This window comes from Arachis hypogaea, chromosome 3, assembly GCF_003086295.3.
Source record: "Arachis hypogaea cultivar Tifrunner chromosome 3, arahy.Tifrunner.gnm2.J5K5, whole genome shotgun sequence".
Lineage (NCBI taxonomy): Eukaryota > Viridiplantae > Streptophyta > Magnoliopsida > Fabales > Fabaceae > Arachis > Arachis hypogaea.
The window spans coordinates 6,454,551-6,482,182 of record NC_092038.1 but is presented as its reverse complement, the minus strand read 5'-3'; the positions used below and the strand labels follow the sequence as shown (position 1 = coordinate 6,482,182).

General features: G+C 35.6%; 4 protein-coding genes across 13 annotated transcripts; 3 read left to right on the top strand and 1 right to left on the bottom strand.

The window, feature by feature from the left end:
• The first annotated feature begins 5,298 nt into the window (after positions 1–5,298).
• Positions 5,299–12,627, top strand: LOC112789139 (kinesin-like protein KIN-7E). Of its 10 annotated transcripts, none has more exons than XM_025830901.3 (15): positions 5,299–6,149; positions 7,129–7,423; positions 8,009–8,098; positions 8,186–8,286; positions 8,399–8,512; positions 8,595–8,676; positions 8,749–8,816; positions 8,918–8,983; positions 9,075–9,199; positions 9,416–9,752; positions 10,104–10,205; positions 10,298–10,439; positions 10,574–11,127; positions 11,426–11,739; positions 12,007–12,627. In XM_025830901.3, exons 2-15 carry the CDS (start codon positions 7,204–7,206, stop codon positions 12,320–12,322), a joined length of 2,631 nt encoding a protein of 876 aa, XP_025686686.1. In that variant the 5' UTR covers positions 5,299–6,149; positions 7,129–7,203; the 3' UTR covers positions 12,323–12,627. The 10 variants fall into 10 exon arrangements, with proteins under 10 accessions (XP_025686686.1, XP_025686690.1, XP_072082499.1 ...); XM_025830905.3 differs by having other exon boundaries at positions 5,322–6,136; XM_072226398.1 differs by having other exon boundaries at positions 5,394–6,136; positions 8,190–8,286.
• A 1,067-nt stretch (positions 12,628–13,694) lies between these two features.
• LOC112789138 (NADH dehydrogenase [ubiquinone] 1 beta subcomplex subunit 9) lies at positions 13,695–16,093 on the top strand. The gene is made up of 6 exons (XM_025830900.3): positions 13,695–14,005; positions 14,113–14,154; positions 14,323–14,404; positions 14,785–14,840; positions 15,512–15,585; positions 15,856–16,093. The coding sequence occupies exons 1-5, from the start codon at positions 13,874–13,876 to the stop codon at positions 15,551–15,553; spliced, it is 354 nt and encodes a 117-aa protein (XP_025686685.1). The 5' UTR covers positions 13,695–13,873; the 3' UTR covers positions 15,554–15,585; positions 15,856–16,093.
• A 558-nt stretch (positions 16,094–16,651) lies between these two features.
• On the top strand, positions 16,652–21,339 carry LOC112789137 (epimerase family protein SDR39U1 homolog, chloroplastic). The gene is made up of 12 exons (XM_025830898.3): positions 16,652–17,636; positions 18,299–18,374; positions 18,677–18,736; positions 19,021–19,139; positions 19,256–19,300; positions 19,450–19,528; positions 19,685–19,746; positions 20,006–20,108; positions 20,206–20,266; positions 20,367–20,437; positions 20,675–20,814; positions 20,901–21,339. The coding sequence occupies exons 1-12, from the start codon at positions 17,475–17,477 to the stop codon at positions 21,000–21,002; spliced, it is 1,080 nt and encodes a 359-aa protein (XP_025686683.1). The 5' UTR covers positions 16,652–17,474; the 3' UTR covers positions 21,003–21,339.
• Positions 21,264–24,067, bottom strand: LOC112789136 (polyol transporter 5). The gene is made up of 3 exons (XM_025830897.3): positions 23,573–24,067; positions 23,141–23,487; positions 21,264–22,590 (listed from the first exon to the last, which is right to left on the bottom strand). Exons 1-3 carry the CDS (start codon positions 23,703–23,705, stop codon positions 21,478–21,480), a joined length of 1,593 nt encoding a protein of 530 aa, XP_025686682.1. The 5' UTR covers positions 23,706–24,067; the 3' UTR covers positions 21,264–21,477.
• Between the last annotated feature and the right edge of the window lie 3,565 nt (positions 24,068–27,632).

Genomic DNA, 27,632 nt, shown 5'->3' with positions numbered 1-27,632 from the left:
TTTCATAAAATTAGAATACATTATGTACTCAAAATAATTTCATAATTGTCAATTTGTTATCAATACTAAACATAAATTAAAGGTTAAATTCATACATGAGTATAATTTATAGTCAAATTAAAATATTTCAGAAGAAAACATATAGAATATATACAACCACTAATATGCAGTTTTGATGGCATGAAATTTGAAATCTACTTAATTAAAATTCAATTATAAATAATTAATCAAAAACATCGTGAACATCATAATTAGATCAGAAAAAATCACATACTTTCAAAACATATGCTCTGATACTACATTTAAATTTAATTTAGCGGAAGTATTATTAGGATCTTAAAAGTTGCGATTTTCATACGTGGATTGGTTGTCATAATGGGTTTTGGTTACGGTAGAGTTGAACTTCAAGACTGGTTTATAAGAATTTTGGTTACGGTAGAGTTGAACTTCAAGATTGGTTTCTCTCCCTTTCCTTTATTGCATACGTTCATCAAGATGACAGTTTCTTAATATTTTCAGTGTGTAAAAATTGTAAAATCTAATGCGTTCATCAAACATTAGAATTAACGATCATTAATAATTTATAAAGAATTACAATTAAGTCACAACAGAAGTTTAAATTGTAATAAACTTCCATCACATTTTAATTGTTTTTGACTATTTTTTTATTATCAAATATTTTTGTTATTTTATCTACTTTTTATTAATGTGACGTGAGGTCACTAACTATATATTTATGGAATCGTCATGGATCCAATCCCTCGTTTTTCAATCTTATGGCTATGGCTGCTTATGATGAAGCATTATTTCTTTAGCTGTAATATATACAACATGCATCACAGAAATTAATCTGATTATGGATAAAAGATTGGTGATAAACTTGTATATAGATGCATGATGTGTTATCCACAATTGTGGACCTGCATTGATCAGAGACCTGCAAAATGCAAGTAACGTTTTGCAGGCGTTGGAATAAAAAATATGCAGGCCCTGCAAAATGCAGGCTACGATTGGGCTGGGAGGGGAACCAGCAAGCGAAACGTGCCCTGCATGTCGACAGGAGCAGGTGTTGACCAATTTGGGACTGCGCAAAACGCAGAATGCGTTTGTCAGCGTAGCAGAGCCAAACACAGGTTGCGTTTTGTAGGCTCTCTAGTTGCATGCGCACCACGTATTCTCGAAGGGTGTTCAGCTTGGTCCTTATAAACAAAAAACGCAGATTGGAAAGGGAGCAAAGTAAATCACTAGTTACCGAAGCAAAGTGAGAAAGAGTTGAAGGGGAGTGAGGAAGCAAGAATTAACCGTAAAGGAGCTAAGTGTTGCTGAAGAAGAACTGCACGGTACAGAAAAAATGGTGCGTGATTATACTAAACCGGAAGAACATATTATTGAGTATTTGGATCATCCTCAATTTGTAAGTAATTTTTTTATATTTAACAATAAATATATAGATTTATTCGAATTTTACTTATTTGTGTTGTAATTAGTAGTATTGTGGTTATTAATATTATTATAACTAATATTATGTTGTTATTTATTTCTCATTACGGTTTAAATTTTTTAATACTGTTATTATATTATTATTGTTATTATTAGGCAAATTAATCTCTGTATTGTTAGTGACGTTGTTGTTATTATTATTATTATTATTATATTGGTATGTTAATGAGAATAATTTATTAATAATTTTTAATAACAATAATGTGTAATAATTTATTATTATTTTTTAGTGATTTATTATTATTTTTAGGGCAATTTGCTCAATTAAAATGGGTGTGAAGATTTTTGTACATAACTTATTATGTAAACCATGGTAGGTGACCACAGTTTTCAATTTGTGCATAAACCGTGGGAGGTTGCCACGGTTTACACTTAGGAAACGTTGTACATAAACCGCAGCTGTTTGGTTGGTCACCACGGTTTATGAAAAAAAAGCTGTGAGCATAAAACCTTGTTGGCTACCACGGTTTATGCTTAGAGTAGTATAAATACATAATCTGCGTTAAGTGTTCTAAGTATAAATTTGTCTTGTGAGTACATGTGAGTATACAGCAAATTTATTGGTTAAATATTAAATTCTTAAATAAAATTCAGATCCATACTTGATCCGTCATACTCGAATGTACTAAAACATATGTAAGAAATAAATAAAAATACTAAATTCTTTAGCATTTAATTGTTGTTGCTATTTTTTTAACAAATTATTAATCGATATTATTTAGAATTTAATAATTATCATTTTTCTTTTTGCAGGCTATCAGAAATTTGTTGTCCAGAAAACTGGATCCGTCAGATACCTTTAACGAGGTAGCTGCAGCGACACTGGCATTGACTGGGTTTCAACACGTTTTGCGAGTAGGCAAAATGAGAGGTCATTCTGCACTACTGAGTGCTTTGGTGGAACGCTGGAGGCCGGAGAGTCACACATTTCATCTTTCGGTCGGTGAAGTGACGGTGATGCTGGAAGATGTAAGCTATATTCTTGGTCTCCCGTTTAATGGGGAGGCCATTACGGGTAGATCAGATAGCAGTCACCGGTTTTTGGTGGAGAACTGCATTGCGTGTTTTGGTCGGGAACCCGATCCGGACGATCACGTGTTCAGGAAGATTAATATTGCTTGGGTCCGGCGGTGCAGAGACACCGAGCCATGTGATACTCATGAGTCTCTTGAGCGGTACGTCCAGATGCAAATGCAATAGGCACAATGTTTTGATTCCCATCTTGTGCAACCGCTACCAGAAGTGCACCTTTATATTTTCCGTACAGGTGCGTGCCATCAACTTGCACCAGTGGCTTGCAATGTCTAAATGCTACAATACACGGATAGAAGCTCCAAAAAATGTAGTGCAGAACTCTTACATCTTGAACCTCCTCACTCTCACGGTAAACGAAAAGCGTTTTGATTTGAACACGCATCTTCACCGTCATTGCTTTCAACCATACTGGTAGAGTCTAGTAAGAAACTTTCCAATCACCAAAAACTTTGGCAATAGCTTTCTGCTTTGCCAACCAAGTCTTGCGGTAACTGACAGTGTAGTTGAACCTGGATTGAACTTCTGCAATAACAGACTTCACCTTTATCAAGGGGTCTGATTCGACCAACGGCCTAATGGCATCTGCAATTATGTCCGAGTCCAACTTGGCATGATATTGTGATATTGTTCCCGCGGTACACGTGTGCTTGCCATTGTATCTCCTGATCTCCCACAAGCTTTCTTTCGAATCAAGCTAGCCCGGATACGCCAATCGCACCCTGCACCATACCCCTTGCATTTCGCATAAAATGTCTGTGGCTCAGACTCATACATAGTGTAATCAGCTCCTCTAGAGATAGTGTAACTTTTGATTGTCGATATCACCAACTCTCTCGAACCAAATTCCATTCCAACACTAAACTCACCATCTTCCGCCGTAGCGTTACCTTCACCTATGACATGCGCACCACCATCAGTCAGACAAGGCAAATAAATTAAACACTATAGGAAACTTGAGTTAATAATCATAACATACCCGTATTCGCATACTCAGAAAATTCCGGGTCATGCATGGCTTCGAAATCTAGAGTCCGCATAAAAGACGGAACACCAAACGGGTGCTGGCTTACAATCACATTTGCTTCATTTTGCACCTCCAGATTGCCTGTCATGTCTCCGTCATCGTTTTCGTCATCGACTTTATAGTTAGCTTCGAACTCCTCTTCACTGTCATTATTATCTTCTTCCCAATCTATATCACCGAGCTCATCAACATTGAACTCCTCGCCGACCACGTCCGACCATGACTGCTGTTCAAACTCAACGTATAGCTCTATCATCGGCACGTGAAATCGGGTTTGTTGATAAATACAGAACATCTGCTGCATACTGACATCGTCAGTGATGAGCATTAATTGAAACTGTATTAGCCCACCTAATACTTGCACATGATTTCTGTATAAAAGGTTGCTCATCCTTTTCAAAATATGGCTTTGAATGTTATTACAAAGCCCATTTTGCAACTCGACAAAGCTCATGGTATATGGAATAGCAAATAACAATGGACATTCACAAACAAAAGTCACTCCTTCATGTGTGTTTGTTATAACTTCACCGTTATAATATACTCGCAAATTTACAATATTTTCCATAACTTCAACTTCACCTACTCTGATTTTTTTGACACACCTAATTGTAAAAAAAAAAAAAAAACTAAGAACTAGAACATATGTATTCAAAAGAAGAGTATGATGAGTAGAATGGGAGTGAGGCCGTTTGGGCGAGGAGTGCTTCGTATTTACAGACAGACCTCTTCATTAAAATATTTTTTCTCACAAAACACAACCTGCGTTTTTCATTTTTCAAAAAAATAATCTGACAACGCAAAAAATGCAACCTGCGTTTTGCGTTTCAAAAAAAGAAAAGCTGAGACTCAGCACAAAACGCAAGCTGCGTTTTGTTAATACGAAAAAAAATAAAATTCACCCCTCACAAAACGCAGGCCGCGTTTGGGTTAAAACAAATAAAAAAAATTTGAAAAGCCTGCATAATACAAAACGCAGCCCACCTTTATTTTTACATCTGATATTATAACAGAACAAAATTTGTCCATACATTTATTACATTGAACAACACTAAGCTTTGTTTCATAACAAAAAAAATTGAGCCATGCATCAATATATGCATCACTTAGCTTGTTGCCGTCAAGACTCAATTTTCATCTCATATTCCTTTTAATTTGCATGAAGAAAGTGAAAGATATAAACAATATGCAAATAGAAGCATGGATTAAAGAAACATTGTGCATCTTCTTCTAGGAGATGAGCAGAGGTCCTCTCAAACAAGAATTTTTCCTATATAACATACCATGCATCAAAAGTATCAATAAAAAATGTTTTCGTTTCTAATTTGTTTTTTATTTAAAAAATTTGTTTTTTATTTAAAAAATAAAGAGACTCGAACCACAATTTCTTAGATAAATATGAAAAAACTATATCATTTAAATTATAATTTATTGACATTTTTAATTTACTTACTATTATCATTCTTTTATGGATTTAACTAAACAATAAAAAAATTTACTATTTATAAAAAACATTAAAATTTATTGAAATTATAAACTTTTGATATATTTTTATTAAAATCTATCAATACGCTTATATTGTTTTATTTCTAAAATTTTTAAAAATACCATAAAATTTAATAATTAAATATTACACTAAAATTTTACTAATATCTAAAAATATATACGTGATCATTTTCCTCAAACTAAAATGCATAGAGCTATTATTTTATATTTTTCAAATTTCTTTCCCCAATTACAGGTGCCTCAAAATAACAACACTGAGTGACCGTTAGACCCCCCCCCCCCCCAAAAAAAAAAAAGAAAAAGAATAATCCAAAACGTGAGGTGGATCCTGATGGTTCGTGCCTTCGTGGATTGGAAACTTCAATGGACGACGGTTTCAGTTTCGCAACAGTACACACCCATTAAAGACGCTAACGTTTTCTAAACGGCGTTTCTCTCTCCACCACGTGCTACCATCATAACAAGCCTCCTCCTCTTTCCCACTTGTTAGTTGTTGCCGCTCCATCACGTGACATCCTTCATATTTTCCACCCTCACAAACACCAATGACCAATGTCAACAGCTCAGGGTCACCGTCGTCATTTCCCTCCCCACTGATGGTAGAAAACAGAAGTTGACAACGGATCAGAACAAACGTGCCTGCTGGTCCATTCTCATTCCTCAACTGTGCTTGTTTGAGAGTGAGAGTGAGACACTGAAAGAAACTAACCGAAACTAACTCACCGGAGCCACTGCCGTGTTTTCTGCCTTCGGTGCTTTTATTTTTTATTTTCTTTCAGATCGTGCCTCCCTCAACTCAACTCATCTTCCTTGCGGTTTTTCCTTTTTCAATTTTCACTGTTTTATCTCCTATTATTCTTCTTCTCTTCTTTTCTTTTCTTTTCTCGGAATCTGAGATTTAGCGCCACGTCATCATCCAAGCATATTTTGAAGACGACGTCGTTCCGAAAGATCCATCCACTCACTCGGTTATCGCAACATGTTTGTCTCGTGTTCTGTTTCTGATTCGTGATCAACGAAGCAAAGAGGAAGAGGGAAAAAAAGAAGAAGTAGCAGCTGGAGAAGCTTCAGGTTCGTAAGGGAAGTAAGTTGATCTGTGAATTACTATTTTCACCGTTAACGTTGTAGTAACGTCTCGTGAAAATGACACTGGAGGTTGAAAAAAATCTGTGATGAGAATGTGAAGTGTGTGTGAGAGGGAGAGTCGCTTTTTTTATTCTGGTTGGGTAGATAGTTGGAATGGGAAAAGAAAAAAGAAATAATTAAAGAGGAGGAAGGTGAAAGGTTGAAAAAGATGGCCCCATGTTAGATGGGGACCATTGCTTTGCTGTGCATAACTACCATAGACTCCATAGTCAGAGGTCGATATCAAATTTATGCTAAAACTATAAACTTTTTTTGCTTCGTTCTCAAGCATTATTATTATTTTTGAGGTGGGTCGCTGCAATGAAAAGCTTTCTATTCTTACATTGGAATTGGTCACTGTTCAAGGAAAGTTTTTATTTTAATTTTTTTTTAAACAAAAGAAGAACCCTGCTATATCTGTTTACGAATTAGGCCCCAGCTCGCTTTTCTATTTTTTTTTCTTTTTATCACTAGTGTGTATTATTTATTTTTATTTATTTATTTTTTCATGTTTTCCTCTGGATGAAGCTTGGTACCAAAGAATAATCAACATGGCTAGCATATCCTTTAATTGTACTAAACCTATGATTTATCAATCTGTCTCTTAAAACAGAAGCTTTTTATGGTCGTGATATTATAATGCCAACTACCGATTAAATTTTTTTTTTTGATGATATGATAAAAACGTAATTAGTTAGCATTCTGTTTTTTTGTCATTGCTCTTTTCTTTCTTGTGTTGGTCTGGCACGATCTAAAGTTAGACTCCTTGTTAATGTTGTTGTTATTTTCTATTTATTTATCAAAGGAAAATTAACCATTCTGTTGTATTGGTGATCTCCCATTTGTGATTTTAGTTTATCTTGAACTTTCAGCTGTATCATGCAGCTTAGAAAATGGAATCGGTTTGTTAACCACACCACTTTGTCTTGCTCTTATAGGATCCATTATGGGGTTGCTCGGAGTTTTCTGATGAGCTTGTGAATTGGAGAGAATATTGAGGTAAGTGTGAGAAAATGGGGGCTATTGGTGGTGAGGAGCTGCTGAAATGGGAGAAGATGCAAGCGCTAAGTGGTCGCGAAGAGAAGATTTTTGTGTTGATAAGGCTAAGGCCTCTGAATGAGAAGGAAACTGCTGCAAATGAAACCGCAGACTGGGAATGCATTAATGATACTACCGTCTTGTACCGGAACACATTACGGGAGGGTTCAACATTTCCAAGTGCATATACATTTGGTAAGCAAATGACTGGTCTTTAATATGTTTTTTTATTAAAGGGCCTGCGGATTTCATAGGAAAAAGCCTACTTTTAATCCGTTTTATTATTAGGAAAGTCCGTGTTGTTGTTAGAACTTTGCAGCTTCGTGTTTAACTTATAATAACAATAATTTGGAACTTGTAATGTATGTTGGATTCAACACATGTGTAGTCTCTAAGGGATCACTTATCTTACTTGGAGAACATAGATTATTAGCTTTGATAAGTTGAACATTATCAGATCCAGTTACTTTTTTACTTACGGTGATGGAGATGCAATCTTCCCTAATAAACCTGTGTCAATCTCTATGATTGTTTAACTTTGAAAGATAAAGTTAGTGGCTATTCCACAATTTGTAAAATTATATTTGTATGTTTGTCTTAATTGACATAACTGGTTAATGTGTCAATCTCTATGATTGTTTAACTTTTTTATTCTTTCCCGCAAAAGTTGATATTAAACAATCACATTTGGTGCATTCTCAATTAAGGTACTGTATGCTGTGTTGGTGACTTGGTGTCCACTTATGCACAATGTTTATGAAATTTTGTTATGATTGGTAGACAGAGTATTTCGGGGTGACTGCGATACAAGACAGGTGTACGAGGAAGGAGCAAAAGAAATCGCTCTTTCAGTTGTTAATGGGATTAACTGTAAGTATATTATTATACCCACTAGTTTCTTTAAATCCATCTCCCGTTTTGTTTACTAGGTGTTCATATAATTATATGTTCTTTCAGCCAGTATTTTTGCATATGGGCAAACAAGCAGTGGAAAGACATATACAATGGTTGGAATAACTGAATATGCTGTAGCAGATATTTTTGACTATATAAAAAGGGTAAATAATTACGCTACCAAAGTTTTCAACTGTCTGTTTGACTCTTCATTATCAGTTCTTTACTATAACATTACCCAGTGCTATTAACACAAGTTTAATGTGACCTTTATAGCATGAGGAAAGAGCATTTGTGATAAAGTTCTCAGCAATTGAAATTTACAATGAAGTTGTTAGAGACCTCCTCAGTACAGACAATACTCCACTTAGGCTGCGTGATGATCCTGAGGTGAATACCTTTCATATATTAGGTTGAAATTTCATAAAATGGATTGCATAACTAATGATTGTTTTCATTTCTTTTTTCTCAGAGAGGACCCATTTTAGAGAAACTTACAGAGGAGAACTTACGGGACTGGGGGCATTTGCAAGAGCTTCTATCGTTTTGTGAAGGTAACGGAGCTTGTATAGTTTTTTTTTTTAGGTTGTTTGTACATCAAGCATTACATTAATTTATCCTTGCAGCTCAGAGACAGGTAGGAGAGACATACCTAAATGAAAAGAGTTCAAGATCTCATCAAATTATCAGATTGGTGTGTGCCTTTCCATTTCTGTAATTAAATTCTTGTACTTTTTATATCTTAAAAAATAATTAAAAAAAAAAGCTCCTAATATTGAAATTGTATTGTTTCAGACAATAGAAAGTTCTGCCAGGGAATTCTTGGGCAAAGGTAACTCAGCCACCCTAGCTGCCAGCGTGGTATGTTTGCATTTTTAAAAGTACTCCTTGTTTAGGCAATAAATGCATACCAAAAATTTTGAAATTATTAATTTGTTTTGTTTCTTTGCAGAATTTTGTTGATTTGGCAGGAAGTGAGCGTGCATCTCAGTTATCATCAGCTGGGGTGAGACTGAAAGAAGGTTGTCATATAAACCGGAGTTTACTTACTCTTGGAACAGTCATCCGCAAGCTGAGGTTGCCTACTTCTTCCATTCCTATTATATATGTCATGTGTGCTTAGTTTTTAATGTAGTTTAGTTCTTTATTTGGCTGCCTATCTCTTAACCTTGGTTTTCTTAATGCTAGATGATGCATTTCAAACTGCCTTTCGCTAATTTTAGTTTCTGCCTCTAGCATCAAATATGAGAAGAAACCCTTGAATTTCCACTGATATAATTTGATTAAATGCAGCAAGGGAAGAAATGGACACATTAACTACAGGGATTCAAAGTTGACACGCATACTTCAGCCTTCCATAGGTGGCAATGCTAGAACAGCCATTATTTGTACATTAAGCCCCGCACGAAGTCATGTTGAGCAAACAAGAAACACGCTTCTTTTTGCTTGTTGTGCAAAAGAAGTGACCACCAAAGCGCAGGTTAATGTGGTGATGTCTGATAAGGCCTTGGTTAAGCAATTGCAAAAAGAGGTAGCTAGGTTGGAAAGTGAGTTAAGAACCCCTAATCCCACTGCCTCCAATTGTGATTATGTATCATTGTTGAGGAAGAAGGATCTCCAGATAGAAAAGGTCAGTTTGAATTCCTATTCCATTGCGTTTATATTGATTGTGGACTAGACCTAGTTGTGGAACTTACAAGATGTTGATTTAGAACAATCTTGTATATCATTATTAACCTCTCTTTCCTAGGTACATGTTTTCTTGAACAATACTTGTGCTTCATGAATTTATGTATCCCAATAGATAAGAAGGGTAGAACTGAGTTTCATAGGTCCCTAATAGTCTGCTTCAATGTCTTCTATTCTATTTATTTATTTTTTTAAGGAAAAGTGTGGGATTTTTTCAAGTTGCATTGGCCAACATGCATATCACATTCTTATTACTAACTAAATGTTAATAACCTGGTTTCCAATTATTCAGTTGGAGAAGGAAGTTAAGGAGCTAGCTAAGCAACGTGATCTTGCTCAATCAAGGGTTGAGGATTTGCTTCGCATGATCGAAGAGGATCAGAAATCTAAAAAGGTAATTTTCATTTCCTAATAACGGAAAATTATGTCACAAATTAGCGGTTAAGCCTCTAAATTTTGATTCTCGCTTTTTTCCTTAATTTTCAGGACGGGGAAGATAACTGGGACGATGACCATTCAGTATCTGAATCATCAAGTATTTGTGGTCCACACCGTCCAGATAGGCGCATGAGAGAGTTCGACAATCCCCATTTTGATGATGGTGATGACACTGGAAGTAGTCATGAAGGTAACTCTTACTTCTATCATCCACATGCCTGTACTATGTAATTTCACAAAAATGATGCCCTATCATAAATGTGGGTTAGCATCAGATCATGTAATTTCAATAGTATATACAGCTCCTTACTTATGCTTGTACAGAATACCCTGATGAAGTTTGCAAAGAAGTTCAATGTATTGAGCTGGAGGAGTCAAGTCGAGACAACTCAGAACATCTTGATCCTTCACTAAGTGGCAATGGAGAATTAGCATTAACAGTATCTGGAGAGGAAAATGAAACGATGAATGAAGAAAGAGAAGAGAGTCAAATTCAAAACAACTCATCATATAGTGTACTTGATCAATTTTCACAAGATATATCAGGAAGTATGTCAAGTTCTAGAAGTCTTAAATTAACTAGGAGCTGGAGTTGTAGGGAATACCACATGACTGGTTCTCCCGAGAGAGCAGGAGAAATGGATAGGACTCCCGCCAATGGGTTTGAAAGATTCCCTGGAAGACCGGATAGTTGGAGAAGGAAGTTAGCTCCGCTAGATTTTGGGGATTCCACAAGATTTGGAGATGGTTCTCAGTCTTCTATCGGAAGTCCATCTGCAAATGAGTTTGGAGAAGAAGTTACTAGCATTCAAACTTTTGTTGCTGGGATGAAGGAAATGGTCAAACTTGAGTATCAGAAGCAGCTTGTTGATGGTCAGGTAAGAATAAATTTCAGTTGCCTTCTAATAAGTTTCAGGGGGAAAAAACAAATAGAATCTAAATTTGTTATCTAGGCGAATCTTATACAATGACAGCTTAATAATTAATTAATTAGGTGAAACTTTACCCTTGTAGCAAACATGGATGATTAATATAAATTATCACGTGTACACTTCTATTGGGATCATTGTCCACTTGATGTTTAAAATTTGAATGCCCTTCCCTTAAAAAAAAAAAAGAAGCACAGACATTTATCTCGATGCTTGATGACTGAATTCTACATTTCTGACTTTTCAGGGTGAAGAGACACAAGGAAAATCATCCGTGAAGAATGTGAAAGATGTAGGGGTTGATCCAATGTTAGAGGCACCTGGAACTCCTCTAAATTGGTCTCTGCAGTTCACAAAGCAACAAAAGGAGATAATTGAACTGTGGAAAGCTTGCTGCGTACCATTGACGCACAGGACCTACTTCTTTCTTTTGTTCAGGGGTGATCCAAAAGACTCGATTTACATGGAGGTAGAGCTGAGAAGACTAACTTTCCTCAAAGAAACATTTTTCAGTGCAAACGGGTCTCTGAAGGATGCTCCAACAATCACGCTTGCTGCAAGGTTCTCTCTGCCTCCATCACTTATGCTTTATTTCAGTATCTGATATATTTTGGAACATGAATCCAAGTGTGCATTTACCAAAATGATGTGATATATTTCAGTATCTGATATATAGCCAACATTTTTTTGTAATCGAGAATCCTTCTGCTGCTAAATTAAAAAGAATGTGTCAAGAAATACAAGGTTATTTGTGCTCGTGACACAAAATCTAGTTGTTACTTGCACTGTAATGGTATTTACTCGGGTGCGTATTTCATGTTGTCGTAGTGTGAAGGCTCTTCGTCGAGAGAGAGAAATGCTGGTCAAGCTTATGCAGAAAAGGCTTTCTGGAGATGAGAGAACAAAGCTGTTCAAGGAATGGGACATTCCGTTGGATTCAAAGCGCAGGAGGATGCAGCTAGCGACCCGTTTATGGAGTAACACTAGTGATATGAACCATGTAATGGAGAGTGCCACAGTAGTTGCAAAGTTGGTGAGGTTCTCAGAGCAGGGTATGGCCCTTAAGGAGATGTTTGGTTTAAGCTTCACACCCCAACACACAGTACGAAGATCTTCATGGAGAAGCAGCAGAGCATCTCTTTAAGGTTTGTTTGTGGATATAACACACGTGACACGTGTACAGCATTGTAGACATTATATCGAATAGTTTCTGATCACTGTTCACAGTTGACATGCTTAGCATTCTTTCTTCAATGGAGATGGAAATGTACGAGTCCTGAGGTTTGGCTTTTGGGTGGTTCTGGTTATGATTTTGGTGTACCATTTAACGGATTGGTTTCTTTTTTCTAATTTTATCGAGCACAATTGTTTGATGAGTTGCTTGCTTCCTTGTAAAGATGTTTTGGATAATTGTAGAGGCAGAGTAGATTAGTGTATTATTGTTTTAAACGAGTTTCTCTTATATTATATGTATTAGCTAGGTTTGTTATTCTGATTAGCTTAACTACTTTGGTAGGCTTCAAGTCGAAATTGTCGAAACACGGATACACTTCTTTTAACTGCTGATGTCAAAATGCTACAAGCTACATATCTAAGGAATAAGCCACAAGACTCGCAATAAAAGTGATTCCAATAGAAAAAGAAAGGATCAATTTTTTTTAAAAGAAAAAATGTTGGTATAGTGAGAAAGGAAGAATTTAAACACTGATAGATCAAGAATTTAATTTCGTGTAGAACCGTTTTAGATGTACATTTAATTACATAACACGGCATCAGCAAAAACAACTGCGATTATAAAATATTTTAAGTTGCCAATTTAATGATGTTTAAATCTTTATTTTTTTCACAAAACCGAAAATGTATTTGTTAAAAAAATTGTGCAAATCGCTTTTTGGGGTGTTGATCTTTTAAATTTATTTTACTAAGCAAATCAAGTATTTTCTTACACAGATAATCGCAATAATAAAAAAGGCTCGTCAACTAACACAGTTCAATTTGTTTCTTAGAGGTTAGGCTATACGGTTATAACCACAGAAAAATGCTAAAGAAACTTATGATAAAAATCATGGTGGTCATTGAATAAAATGAAAATACTTAAAATGAAATTCTATGGCCTACGTGTTTCTTTAAAAGGCAATAAACTTAACATATCGTTTTTAGAACTAAAAATTGGTAAAATTCAAACTTGAAATAAGAAAAAAAGGGGGCAAATTAGTTCTTTTACAGTTTTACAAACTGATTAATCTTTATGAAACATTTTTGAGATAAAATAGTCCTTTCTCATTTGACTGTCATATTATTAATTAAATAATATTATTATTTGGTTTATCTATCTTTTTTTTTTTTTGGGGACAAGTTGGTTTATCTATTTTAAATTCTTAATACGGGGAAAAAAAGTTTCTGTCAACAAATTAAACGAATTTATCCCATAATGTTTTTGTCAAACCAGTTTTTGGACGGTGACATTTTATATTTTCTTTTCAATTTAGGGCTTTATAATTTGATAAAGGCCCAGCACAGCATGGTCCATAATGAATTACAATGCGACGTCGTTTACATTGCCAGGTGACACGACGTCGTTTATGGTAGGCAGTCTCTGGTTTGATCTACCTTCAGCTTTCAGATGTGAGCTGTGAAATTGTGCCGAAGAGAAGCAAAAGAGAGAGAGAATCGAAAGGGAAGAAGAAGAAGAAGGATGAGTCTGACATCGACGGCGGCTCACGCTGCTCGGAGGGCGGCGCAAAGAGAGAGGGTCCGGATCCTCTACAGACGCGCCCTCAAAGACACCCTCAATTGGGCCGTCCATCGTCACCTCTTCTACGACGACGTACCATTTCTTCCTTTTTCCATTCCCACATACTCTCTCTCTCTCTCTCTCTCTCTCTCTCTGGTTATGTATAACCGTTTTTTCTTGTTCTTGTTCATCTTTTTCAGGCAGCTAACCTCCGCGAAAGGTTCGAGCAACACAGACACGTGGTTCGTTTCTCATCCAACATTGCATTCTTTTTAATTAGTGCTAAATTAAGACTTAAAATATGTTGCATTTGATTAGTGCCTACTACAATACTTATTATTTGTTAGAGTGCGTATTCTAGATTTGTATGCGTTGAACTATGAAATTGAAGTGATCAATGTGACTAACAGGAAGACCTTGATACCATCGATCGGATGATAGAAGATGGTGAAGCTACCTACAATAAGTGGCGCCACCCTGATCCTTATATAGGTAACAGCATTATCTCACTCAGATTTTGCTACTTACACTTGTTTCTTAAACAATTTGTAGAACAATATTTTAATATCTTGAATGTAAGCTTCGGTTTTAGAGCTGATTACTCTGTGCATTTCTATGTAATTCAATTACCAATCATGTGAAATATGCAACTTGTCTGAGGTGCGGGTCCTTTTAGAGCGTAGGCGCTAAGACAAGGAACTTCCCTTTAGTTATTAACTTGTTATTGTTTTCGGATCTTCAGATAATCTGTAACTTGTTTCTGGAGTTTGTAAAATCCTATGCAGTGGTCCTTTTTCTTTTTCTGCTCTATTATTCCGTTCAGTTTTGATATTAACCTTGTTTATGTACTCGTGTTTGCTAATGTGTAATAGTTCCTTGGGCTCCCGGTGGTTCCAAGTTTACTCGCAACCCAACTCCACCCGAGGGGGTAAGTTGCTATGATTATACACCAAGTTTATCATGTCTATTTTCCCATCTCTCTCAGTTGATACACTCAATCTTGGTGGGCTGAATGCTTATTCTTTTGTACATTAAACACCACCAAATTGTATACCTATTATTGGATATGATACTCCCCTTGTTACATGATATCTTATCTTCTATAGATTAGTGATTTGTTTTTCACTTTTCAATTATTCAATAGTTATGACTATACATCTTATGTTGCGAGGGATGGTAATGTGAAGAAATAGTTAGAATTAGAGAGTTAGTTTGGATAAAGGGTAAGCCGATATTCAGGTAAAGTTTTTATTTATGAAATCATTAAGAAAGAGTTTCTTTAAATGGTTTTTTCTTGATAAAACACTGGTTTTGTTTGCTATGTATCCAATTTCACATAATTGGAATAGACTTTGTTGTCGTAATTGTCTTGGTAAATGTAAAGGCATAGGAGAGGAATAAACCCTCTTTTATTTGAGAGTTAAGGTATCCCATGTGTGCTGCCTTTCTCTGATCCTCAATCATTTTCCTCATTTTTCCTATGAGATCCTCAAGGTACCAGTAGGTTGGTTTGAGACTGGGATAGTTATTGTTTGATGTTTTAGTGCCTTGGAGTATGCTTATTTTTTTACCTAATCTGGTGTTCTGTTCTTGCTGCAGATTGAGATAGTTTATAACTTTGGTCGTGAAGATAATGACTGAAATCATAAACTTTTTTCTTGTAATGAATAAAGGTAATCAACTAACTTATAATATGCTTTACTAGATTGTGGATTATGTTGTGAGTATGCAACATTACAAATAAAACATGCTTGAAATTAAAAGATAGATCACATATTTCTATGCTACATCACCAAATTCCTGATCCTTTTATTTGTATTATGATTATGATTAATCATGGGATGGGTTGTGGTGTGCACTTTCTTTCTCCCATTGCTGATTGGCACAGTTCTTGCTGCGGAACTTCTTCTATGGCTTTTTGACTGTTTTCAATTTTGATGTAGATTGGTCCAACCATGCTTCTGATGTTGAAGAAAATGAATTCCTGCTGTATTAGTGCGTCTCCGGTGCCCCTCGCTGTTCTTGGAACACTGGATGCACTGAGATTCTGTTTTAACTCATCCTTGTGTGAAGGAGTCTCTTTATGGTCATAAACCTAAAGTAGCATTTTCTACTGCTGGATTTGTATGAATGCATATATCAAACTGAAATTCAATGCTGACAATTTTCATTTGCATTTCATAGCATTCTTGCAGCGTTAACTTTTGAACCTTAACTGCGGTACCATTTTTCTGTTTTCTCCTACTATTTCACCATCTAAGATTTGAGGATAAACTCCATGGAAAGCGGCAACTGCTTTAACTTAGATAAATGCTTTACGGTGAGTTTGGGAGACAAATCAGTTTTTTCACGTCCGGGAATATGATTCCATAATATACTTATTTTTTTTTGAATTTCAAACACAACCTAGTAGTTTTCTCTTTTCTGTTACCGCGGATGTCTCTTGTATTTCGAATAGTGATAATGTTAACTTGAATTTCCTTTTTGAACAATCTCGTATCGTATGTAAGTTGATGGTTATTCATGCAGCCACACTCTGTTGTATAATATAAGTTATAACCTTAATTAGTTGCCAAGAGCCCAAGATCCAAGATGTTCTTGCCTTTTCTCAATGCAAGAGTGTGTTCAACATTGCGCATAATGACTTGCGTCATGGCATTGGGTTTGCTCTTAATGACTTTCAATTTCGGATATGGCATGGCAACTGGACCACCAAAGCACCAATGGCTTATTTGGCTTGGAGCTTCCTTGATGGTTGTATGCTTCTACCTTGTAGCTCAGGGGATTCTCATAATCATTGACTTGTTTCTTCACCAATCAGGAAACTCACATTCCTCAGTGTAGCACCCTAATATTGGATGTTCCTGCTTAATTCTTTTTCGTTCGTATTCATTTCCTTACGAGTTTTTGTTTTGGTTTTTCAAACTAGGCTAGTAGGTAGTAGCATTCTTTCTGAGAGGAGGCATCAATAAAAGTACATCATGTGAATGATATGAGTTAATCCCAGTGTTAATAAGGGCTTGTGATTTATTTCCGGATCTCAATTTTTTCCAAGTGATATTCCAAACTGTGTTTCTTACCTTACTTAAGTATTCATTTTTAAATATTCACTTCAATTAGAGATAAACAAAAATGTTGTGTACAACACAGTCATTGTATATTTTGTATATTTTTGAACATATGAAAAAAAATAAAAGATTAAAAAATGTTCATTTATTTAAAAATTAGAAAAATAATTAAGAAGCTGTTTAAGGTATCTTGTCATTTTTCTTGTGAATTATTTACTTAGATGTGGTATGTGTAACTGTCTTTCTAATGATAAAAAACAAAAGTAAAGTGAAGAAAATAGAGTGAAAAACCAACGGGGTCGTCCAATTAGAATTACTAGTCAAAGTGGAAGGAGTGAGTAACCGAGTGAATGAGTGAACGAGTGATGGATATGGAAAAGGTAGTTGATGTGGCTCCAAATTGAACACGAAACTGAACCATACTAAAACAATCTATTTCACTTGCTCACACACGCACGCACCATCTCGTTCTTCTGAGTTCTAACTTAATCTTAATGGAGACTCTGAGTTGGTCTCACAATGTCTCTTCGTCTCTTCACCTACCCCTACCCCACTCCGTAAGTAATTCTCCACCTTTTCAATCTTCTCCATTGTTTTACCAGACCTGCCAGGTTAGGAGGTTCAGGATTTGCTGCACCTCTCATCAAACCTCCAAGGTATGCTCTAAACTTAGCTCCTACATGCCATTTTTCCTGTTAGTTTTTATTTTGCATCAACTCTGAAGTTTAGGGAAGTCTATATACATTGAACACTAGTTTGGTAATTCACACATTAATAGGCATAAGGCACTGCTAATTAATCCATCTTTCTATAAATTAAATGTGAGTAAAATTGGAAACTCAAAGTGCAGTTGTCTTAATGTGAAATTAATGGTTAAGAACTATTAGATGATAATTTAGTTAAACCTGTCAAATCATCTAACTGTTTTTAAGTATGAATTTCGTGTAAAGACAACTGCATATGAATTTCCACCAAATTACAAATACGAGATTAGTCAAGATACCAAGGGTGTGATTGAATTGCGTTTCCATTTTCTGTTATTATTTTAAGCGTGTCTGTTTTCAAAATTTTGCCAAAGAAAAAGAAGAAAATACAAAAGAAGATTTTATTGTTTTCACGGTTTCTTTTTTTTTCCTTTATAAATTATGAGAAAACACTTGGAAATGAAAACAGAAAATGAAAATACAAACTAAAGACACCCTAAGTTGTTTACATTTAATGAAGAGGTATTCCCTTCAAGTCTTTAGATTATTATTTCCAATTTTTGGTTTAGGTTCCTTAAATTAAAGATCATTATCACAATGATGTGCTTATGCAGGGGAATCAGATGATCATATCTGTAACTGGAGCAACAGGTTTTATAGGTAGAAGGTTGGTGCAAAGGCTTCACGCAGGTTATCATTCCCTATATCTGCCTCTAACTTCCTACATTCCATTCGTGATCGATTTTGATATATTTACTGGCAGTAATGATGGATCCAAAAAATTTAGGTAGCGCGAAAAGATAATGATAAATAGTTTTTATCTTAATGTGAGGTTAAATTAATGAATACTAGGGACAAACACGCATACACATGTATACAAGCATAAATTTTAATGCTAGTGGTGAGTTTGCTGATAAATAGTTGCTTCAGTCTATATATTGCTTCCCTATATCTCAATCAAGCTAACTTTCAGCTATCAAAACAATTTGCAGACAAGCATAGTGTTCATGTCTTGACACGCTCTAGATCTAAAGCTGAAGCAATTTTTCCGGGTAAGAAGGTAATAAATCATTGTAATAATTTGATTAGTACTGACAATCTGGAAATCAGTTAATTTCACCAGTGCAAACATTGATCAAAATTACACATCAGCTGCACTTAATAGTGGCAGAGTTCCTTTAATTTATAAGTACTATTTTTGTTGTTGGTTTAAATTCATACCTAATTCAGATCCCTTCACTATTGAAAGTCTACATTTATCTTCCTTTTAAATAAATAAAAAAGGTAGACATATAATGCACTTTGGATTCATTGGTTACTTGCCTTGTCCTTCCAGTGAAAGACTTTCCAGGAATTAAGATTGCGGAGGAGTCGGAATGGAAGAATAGCATTCAGGGCTCAACAGGGGTGGTTAACTTGGCTGGAATGCCCATAAGTACCAGATGGTCTTCGGAGGTTATTGCCTTGTTCCTATCACTGTCATTATTGGATTGTATTGACTTAAAGATTCATAGAGTTTTGGTTATTAAGAGATAATAGATATCTTCGCAACACTCATTTTAATTCTGCAGATAAAAACAGAAATCAAGCAGAGCAGGATTAGAGTAACATCAAAAGTAAGCATATGATTCCTGATGATTCAAATTGAAAATAAACCTTTTTATATGTATATTTTTCTTGACAAATATATGTGCATCAAGTTAAGCAAATTTTACTTACAAGCAATTGCTTATTCTTCCTCTGACCTGTCGATTTAATAGCAAAGGTTGTAGAATTAATAAACAGTGCGCCAGAGGATATTCGACCTAAAGTTTTTGTTAGTGCAACAGCTGTTGGTTACTATGGTATGTTCATATGCCAAATCTTCTTCTCTACTGATCGATCATTTTCTTGCTTATTGGTTGTTAACTGCTTTGGTGCACTCTTTAGAATCACTTGAATTGATAGACCTATGCATGATTTTACATATAAAATGTCTTTCACTTCTTTTCACTGTTCAGGCACTAGTGAGACACAAGTGTTTGATGAACAAAGTCCATCAGGAAATGATTACTTGGCCGAGGTAAGAACAGATGTTTGTTGATACTATTGCAGAGAATACAAGATATTAAAATTATAGAACCTCGTAAGAATATTCTGAGTATTACTCAGCAGGTTTTATGAAGATATACAGTCATTTACATTTGCACCTGAAATACTATTAAACTTGAATACTAACTGATTAGCACATCAGTTGTTATTCAAATAAATGGAGCGTTTCGCAATATATACCATCTCTTGTGTTATAGGTCACATTGACGGATGCTGTCTTATCTTTTCAGGTATGTCGAGAATGGGAATCAACAGCCTTAAAAGTAAACGGGGATGTTAGAGTAGCTCTAATTCGCATTGGTGTTGTTCTTGGTAAAGATGGTGGAGCACTAGGTATTAGTCTGTAACTGCTTGAATTTATGATTCAACATCAAATATTATCTGAAGTTCCTAAAATTCATTATATTTTTGTGTGTTTAATCTTCTACAGCTAAAATGATACCTCTCTTCAAGATGTTTGCTGGTGGACCTATAGGCTCTGGAAAACAATGGTATGTCCCTCGTCTTCTAGCTATTATTGATTGGTTCCCAGCTGCGTCTTAATTTTAGAAAGGCGCCATAATTAAGTTATTTTTCTTTCTTTTTGTACAGGTTTTCCTGGATTCATTTGGATGACATTGTTAATTTAATATATGAAGCACTGATAAATCCCTCCTATGAAGGTGAACTCTTAACTCTCATATCTCCAAAGTGAAATTTATTGAAATTCTGAACAACCAAAAATTAGTGGATATAGAACATTGGCTAGCATAGATAGTTTGGATGGTGCAATTCTCGATTCTGACTTGTGTGATTTGATTCCATGTTCATATATATCTTTTGGTTTTTGGTGTACTATCAAATCAACAGTTATGTTTTCCGTTTAGTAATATAGTTTATGAATACTTCATATCATTTAGGAGTAATCAATGGAACTGCACCAAATCCTGTCCGATTCGCGGAATTGTGTGACCAACTAGGATATGCCTTGGGTCGCCCGTCGTGGCTGCCGGTACCAGACTTTGCCCTCAAGGCTGTCCTTGGAGAAGGAGCTTCTGTGGTGAGTAGTTGGTTAATTTCGCCCACTCTATGCTATTTGTTTAGTGTGAAATTCACTGAAATGCATCTTTGAATCTCTCTTTGCAGGTATTAGAAGGGCAGAGAGTGCTTCCGAATCAGGCTAAGAAATTGGGTTTCCCATTCAAATATTCTTACGTGAAAGATGCCCTTAAATCAATTCTTTCATGAAGCAATATTACCATGTCATCTGCCATATTCTTTATTCTTTGGGCTCATGCTCCACAACTTTTTAGCGGCATTCACCGTTGACTGAGATTTCTGAGATCAATGGATGCTTCATGGCATTACAATATCATAATATTATTATTATTAGATAATATAGATATATATTCCTTCCTAATTGTATCTCCAATCCCACTTCATTATGATACAATTTAGAACAAAGAAGTTTGTATATTTATCTATCTATATACTATATAGATCTGTTCATTCTGTTGTAAACTTAAATCCCAATTGACTATTTCAACATTTGGCAAATCATATATCAGAAAGTGTTGCAGCTCAATTACACTTACACCTTTATAAACAACTGTTACAGCTCAGTTACACACTTGCACCTTTATAAACAAAGCCTAAAATGATTCTAATTTCTTCATCTTGTGATTTTAATTTTCATTATTCGGATATGTTACTCCTAAGTAAATTAATCCACACTTGCCAAAGGCTGGTTCTGGCCGTTGGTCCCCAATTGGATCTGGCCATTACCAGTGCTATTACGGTTAAGTCCCTCCCCGTTAGCACTATTCTTAGATTTTCTGCAGAAATTACCGAAAGATCCTTCAATTTCTTCAAGAGTTTTGCCGCGCGTTTCAGGGAGCAGAGTATAGTGAAATACCCACGCAGCAGCTGCAATTCCAGCAAAGAGAAAGAATGCCCCACCAGTGGTAATTGCCTTCGTGAGGGACAAAAAGGTCATTGAGATCACTCCACTGGTGACCCTATTCACCACAGCTCCAATAGCCACACCCTGAGCGCGCAGCCTCAACGGAAATATCTCCGAACTATAAACCCACGTAATGGGCCCAGACCCAATCGAGAACGAGCCCACATAGGACAAAACCGAGGCTATGCTAAGCCCAATGGCCCAGTTCAACGTCGTCTTCGAACGATTCACTACGGTGAGACTCACCGCAAGGGTTAGAAGCGAGATTATCAAACCGCTAACGCTGCTTAACAGCAACTTGCGTCTTCCAACACGATCCAGGAAAAAAGTGGCCACTAAGATGAAAACCGTTTTGACGAATCCAACGGCTACCGTTGCGAGAAGCTTTTTATTATCAGATTTGATCCCAGCCTTCTCGAAGATTCTAGGACTGTACAAAACGACGGCGTCTATGCCGGTAGCTTGCGCAAAGAAGTGAATCCCTAAGGAAGCGATGAAGATGTGGCGCACCGCGGGTGTAGGATAAAGGAGAAGCTCCTTCCATACACCCTTGCCTTGCTTCTTCTTTGTGATGGGAACGACGTCGTCGTTGCACTCCTGGGGTATTCCTGCTGTGTCTTTGATGTCTGCGAGTCTTTGGTGCGCCTCTTGTTTGGAGTCGGAGATTTTGTTGAGGATCTTTCTGGCTTCGCCTATTCGTCCTTGAGAAACGAGCCACCTTGGTGATTCCGGCATGGCTAAAACCGCCACGGCTAGGAACATTGAAGGAATCGCTCCTACTCCTAGCATCAACCGCCAACCCATTCGAAGTGAAAGCTTTGAAAATGCATAGTTTGAGATGTATCCAAGCAATATTCCTCCGTTCAAAAACACCTGAAGGTATGTATAAATTTTAAATCACATGTGAATCAGTTAGTGCACCATAATATTATCCCCATGCAAAGTTGTCTAATATAATTTGAATATGAAATGTTATGCACTTGCTCAAAATTAGTAACTAAATTAACTCTTATGTATAGTAGCTAAATTAACTATTACGTATTTATCTATAAATATGTGTTATTGATAGTCAATTTAGTGGTTTATGATTGAATTTGAATTATGAGTTTGTAATTTTCAAAGATTATGCAATATGCATACATCACATCTCAAATGCGTGTCAAAGTACTCTTAGACTCTTGGTCACACACACAGTATCTTCATTGGATTCCAGAATCGTATACGGCACGATGTTAACAGTTAATTAACACTATGTTTTAGACTTTATAGCCAAACTATAACTAGGTATTTTAATTGCATTGTATTCAGAAAACAAAACCCTAAAAATCAAACCCGATCTAAAATAAAAGTTCAAGTATGATATGAGCCACACGCTAATATAAAAGATAAGACAAATTGAAAGAGAGTAGAGATGAGATGTGACCTCAGGCAAGGAAGAGAGGAAGCCACGGGAAGAAGTAGGAGAGATTTCTGAGGTGTAAACGGGTGCAATGAGGAAAGCAAAACCGATTCCTATGCCGGCGACAAACCGGCCGAACATTAGGAAAGCATAGTTTGGTGAAAATCCCATCAGAATTGCTCCGACGAAGAAAATTACGGCGGCCAGTATAATAGTGTAACGGCGACCAATCCAATCGGAGGTTCTTCCTGCTATGTATGAACCTATTGGAGAGTACAAGTTTATTATACCGGCAAGGATTTCAATCTTCACATCCGAAATTCTCAGATCTCGCTTTATGTACATAGCTGCTCCACTCATCACACCAATATCTGTAACAAACATAACATAACATTATAGAAATGAATGGTTATTGTAATGGTGATGGTGATTACTAGTTCTACTACTATTACTGACCGTAACCAAGGAGGATGGAAGTCATGGAAGCAAGCATAGCACAAGCTAAGGCATATTTGTTCCTTGATGGCTTCTTTTGATGAGGCTCAAATTCATTGTTAGTTAGAGCTGCTGCTACTTCGGCCTCAGCCATCTTAGTTCAATGTGAAAGACTAATAGATTTTCACATATATCATTCATTCACATGGACAGAACAGAAAGAGATAAGTAAGAAGGGGATGATTGCATTTTTGGTTCATAAGTGGGCAGTAGTCTATTTCTTAGTCAGTGACCTCTTGCTTTGTTTTTTGTTTGTAACTTTTTTATTTTTTTTAGTCAGTCACCTCTGTATGATTGAATACCATGGTAACAGCTGGCAGATCACACGTCACCCCAAAGGTCACTCACCTTGACTAACTGGTCGTAGATTTGACTGGTCAACCGTCACTCATTAGTCAATTATAAAGTAACATAACTTACTCCTTTATCTCCAACCTCATAAAAGGCCCTCTTAAACTGCAAATTATTGGATCTTTATTATAGAGAGTTATAATAGTATTCATTATTTGATGACATACAGACAGAGTTTATACTCCATTTAATAGTACACAAAAATATCAAATATAATTTACTTGTAATAATAAAATGAAAATCACATGTTAGATAAAAGTTTCATATTAACAGCCTTATATCAGCAAAATTCACTTTAGATTCTATTAATTATTGCGTTGTGATATTTTTTTTGTTTAGTGCATGTGGTTTGACTGAAGCGTGCAATCATTTTGAGTAAAGTGTTTGATTCGTGTCACCACTTGAGAGAACTATTTCAACATTTCTGCAACAGTGATAAGTCCTTCCTAGTTTTTGGTTTTTTTTTTTTTCACTGAGTTCCTTTTCAATTTTTTTTTCAGATGGGTTAAATAACCTTCAGTTTTAAGCATTATATCACAAACTCACTCACATTATACATTCACACACCTAACACTTAAAAAGTTTTTATCCACTACTTGATCTTCTTCAAATTTTAAATTTGAGGGCAATATATTAAGAGGCACATGATTTGTCACTTCAATTAAAGCCTCAGCTGCAGTCCTTCCCCGGTTGAAACTCTTTTTTGGACAGGTGCATGGGCCGGGCATTCCCGAGCTGAGCTTAGTAATTATACTTTGGGTCAACTAATGTAACTAAATTTGGGCCTCTCGTCTTCCAAATTATGATCCCAACATTTGTTCGTTTCTTTGCAATGCTACCCAATAACAAATGAGATATTGTATTGAGATTGGATCCCAACATGAAAGACAAGTGATAAACGACATTGGATCTTGACCCCAAAAAAAAGACATTGGAAAAAAACACTTCTGAAAACATTACTAGTATACAGGCTGACTCAAAAAAAAAAAAAAATTATAAAACTTTGGCAGCACATCGAAGATACAAGCAAGAAAAGCCGGAGGAACTGCACCAATGGTTCTGACCAAGTACATGATTTCCATACTATCTTGTCCACTTAATCCGGAACCATGTAAATGCAGGTATTATCTTCAAAACAATGAATTTTGTTTTTATACTCATCCGTTTATACATTTAGATTATTATTCAAATAGTGGATTTAAAAAGTAGATATATAGCAATATATTATTGAATATATGTATAAAATTATTTTATGTCAATAATATATGCAAATTAAATTCGTACCAAAATAATAATAAAATAATTAAAAAATAAAAGATAAGGGGATGGAAGTAATTTTCCATCTTGGGGATGCATGGTTCATTTTTCTTTTTTTTTTTTTGGTCAATTATTTTTCAAGAGATGCGGTAATAAATCTTGTACTACTGTAGCACATAAGGACCTCACAATCTTGTGAGCCCCCTTATGCTTCAACAACTTGTCCTAGTTGCACATTCATCAATAAATGCTTCGTTGTAATGAAGATTTAGGCTCTATCCAAATTATCCCGAAAAATACGTAGCTTACATATTAACATATATTCGGACTAGATATGGAATTTAGCAGAAAGGCATATATAATTTATTTGCATTGATAGAGTAAATATCACATCATGCTTAATCAACTGAATCTGAATAGTCTGAAAATGTGGCATGTCCTACTCGAATTATTCTTTTTTTGGAGTTACCCCCACTAATGCCACAACTTGATAATGGAGTTGGAGTGGTTCCGTATTAATTTTGCATTGGACTTTAGTGACATGAAATTCTTATTTGATGACGAGTCTATGAATATATCAACGTTACATTATATCTTTAAACAAAGTGAAATGTAAAACTATAAGCCCAATATACATAATTCATATATGATATGCCGAAAGCGAAACGAAGATGCTACATTAATGTCATGAATTGAAGACACGATTATTATGAAGATAGAATCATTACATGAAGATTTGCGCAGAATATCCGAGAGGCGCCGCTCTAGACTTTAGTGTATATGATAGATGATAGAGAAAAGAAATTAAAGTGTATTACCACCTTACCATTAACCGCCTAATATCTCGAACTTGCAGAAATTGACATCAACAGCATAATATTTTGGCTTTTATTGATGATTCTCGCTGCTTTCAGTAAAGTTCTTGTTCACCCCAAAAAGCACTCATTCATGGTCATCAATCGATATTCTTATCAATCTGCTATTCTATGCTAAAGCTTAAATAATTTACTATTCATTGTTGTTCGTTTCGAATCTTTGAATATTCTCCCTTAAAACCTTATCACAAGTAAACGCAATATCAAATTCAAAGTCGTATAACATTATGAAAATCATGTTCACAATCTTAATTAGGCCCCAACAGGGCGCAACATTTAGAATATGAATTGGAGAGGTTATTGTATTATACCCATAAGCCTATTCTGGATATTCTACTTCCATATAAGCATAAACATAGTAGATTCTTATTTATTCTAATAGCATTACACACTCTCTACCTACTACAAATCTATAATTGTAGAGTTGGTGGAAGTTGTATAATCATACAATTTGAATTTCCACTCTTCATGAATAAAACAGAAATTTACATGGTAAAGAGACTCGGTTCTCTTTCAATTAGATGTTATACTAAAGTAGCTTCCTTTGATATTATCCTTGAATTTTCTCCAATAAGCAAAAATTCAGACACATCACAACTCTTGAGCAAGTAGTAGTTTACAAAAACAGGACGTGTTTCTTTTTTTTCCTTATTCCCCACGGCGGTAACCACTGAACCGCAAACCTTGGTTGAAGAAGGAAAAAATAAATGTCTTTTTCAAGTGATACTCTAAAACGCAATTAAAAATTAACACAAGATTCCTATGATAGCACTTGGGTGTCTCCAATTGGGCAACGAACACTAGTAGGCATCTAATCAAAGACTCAAAATTGTGGTCAAAACTCAAAACCAAACACACTACCCACACCTCTTTTACGCGCATTGAAGAGAATTCAACCTCCCCCAAAATTGTCCGTTTTACTCGGAATATAACATCATTCCTAATTCTTTTCTTATTAAATTATTGTCGTTATTGTTTGTGCAAAGTCATAGACCTAAACGCCACTCACACAACCGAAACGTTATCAGAATCTAGCTAGATTAATTTCATTTAATATGAAGCGATAAAGGGGAGCCCCCTTGAGAACTTTCAGACTTAGAGACTAGTAAGTTGTAACAACCAACAACGAGGCTAGAGAGAGATGGCCATATACACAGGACCACGTAATAATAATATGAAAAGCGAGGTCAGTGCCCTGCCTCCACAATCACATGCTCCCTCGTTGAATTGAAAATGGTGGGATTCGATCAATCAATCCCAAAAGGATCCAAACACTGCTCTCCCCACTCTCCTTGTCCCCTGGGAGAAAAAGATAATTAAATTATGAAAAAGAATTATTTTAATCATTGAACTTCATATTTATCTACTTAATAAAACAAATATATCTCCAGGGTTCTATGATATGATATTATATCTTTTCTGTTGGACCTAACAATTAAGGGTTTTTTATTTTAATATATTTGAATTTTCAACATATTTATACATCTCAAACTTCAAAAACAGAGTAATGCACTTGGACTGCTGCAACTCAAGATCAA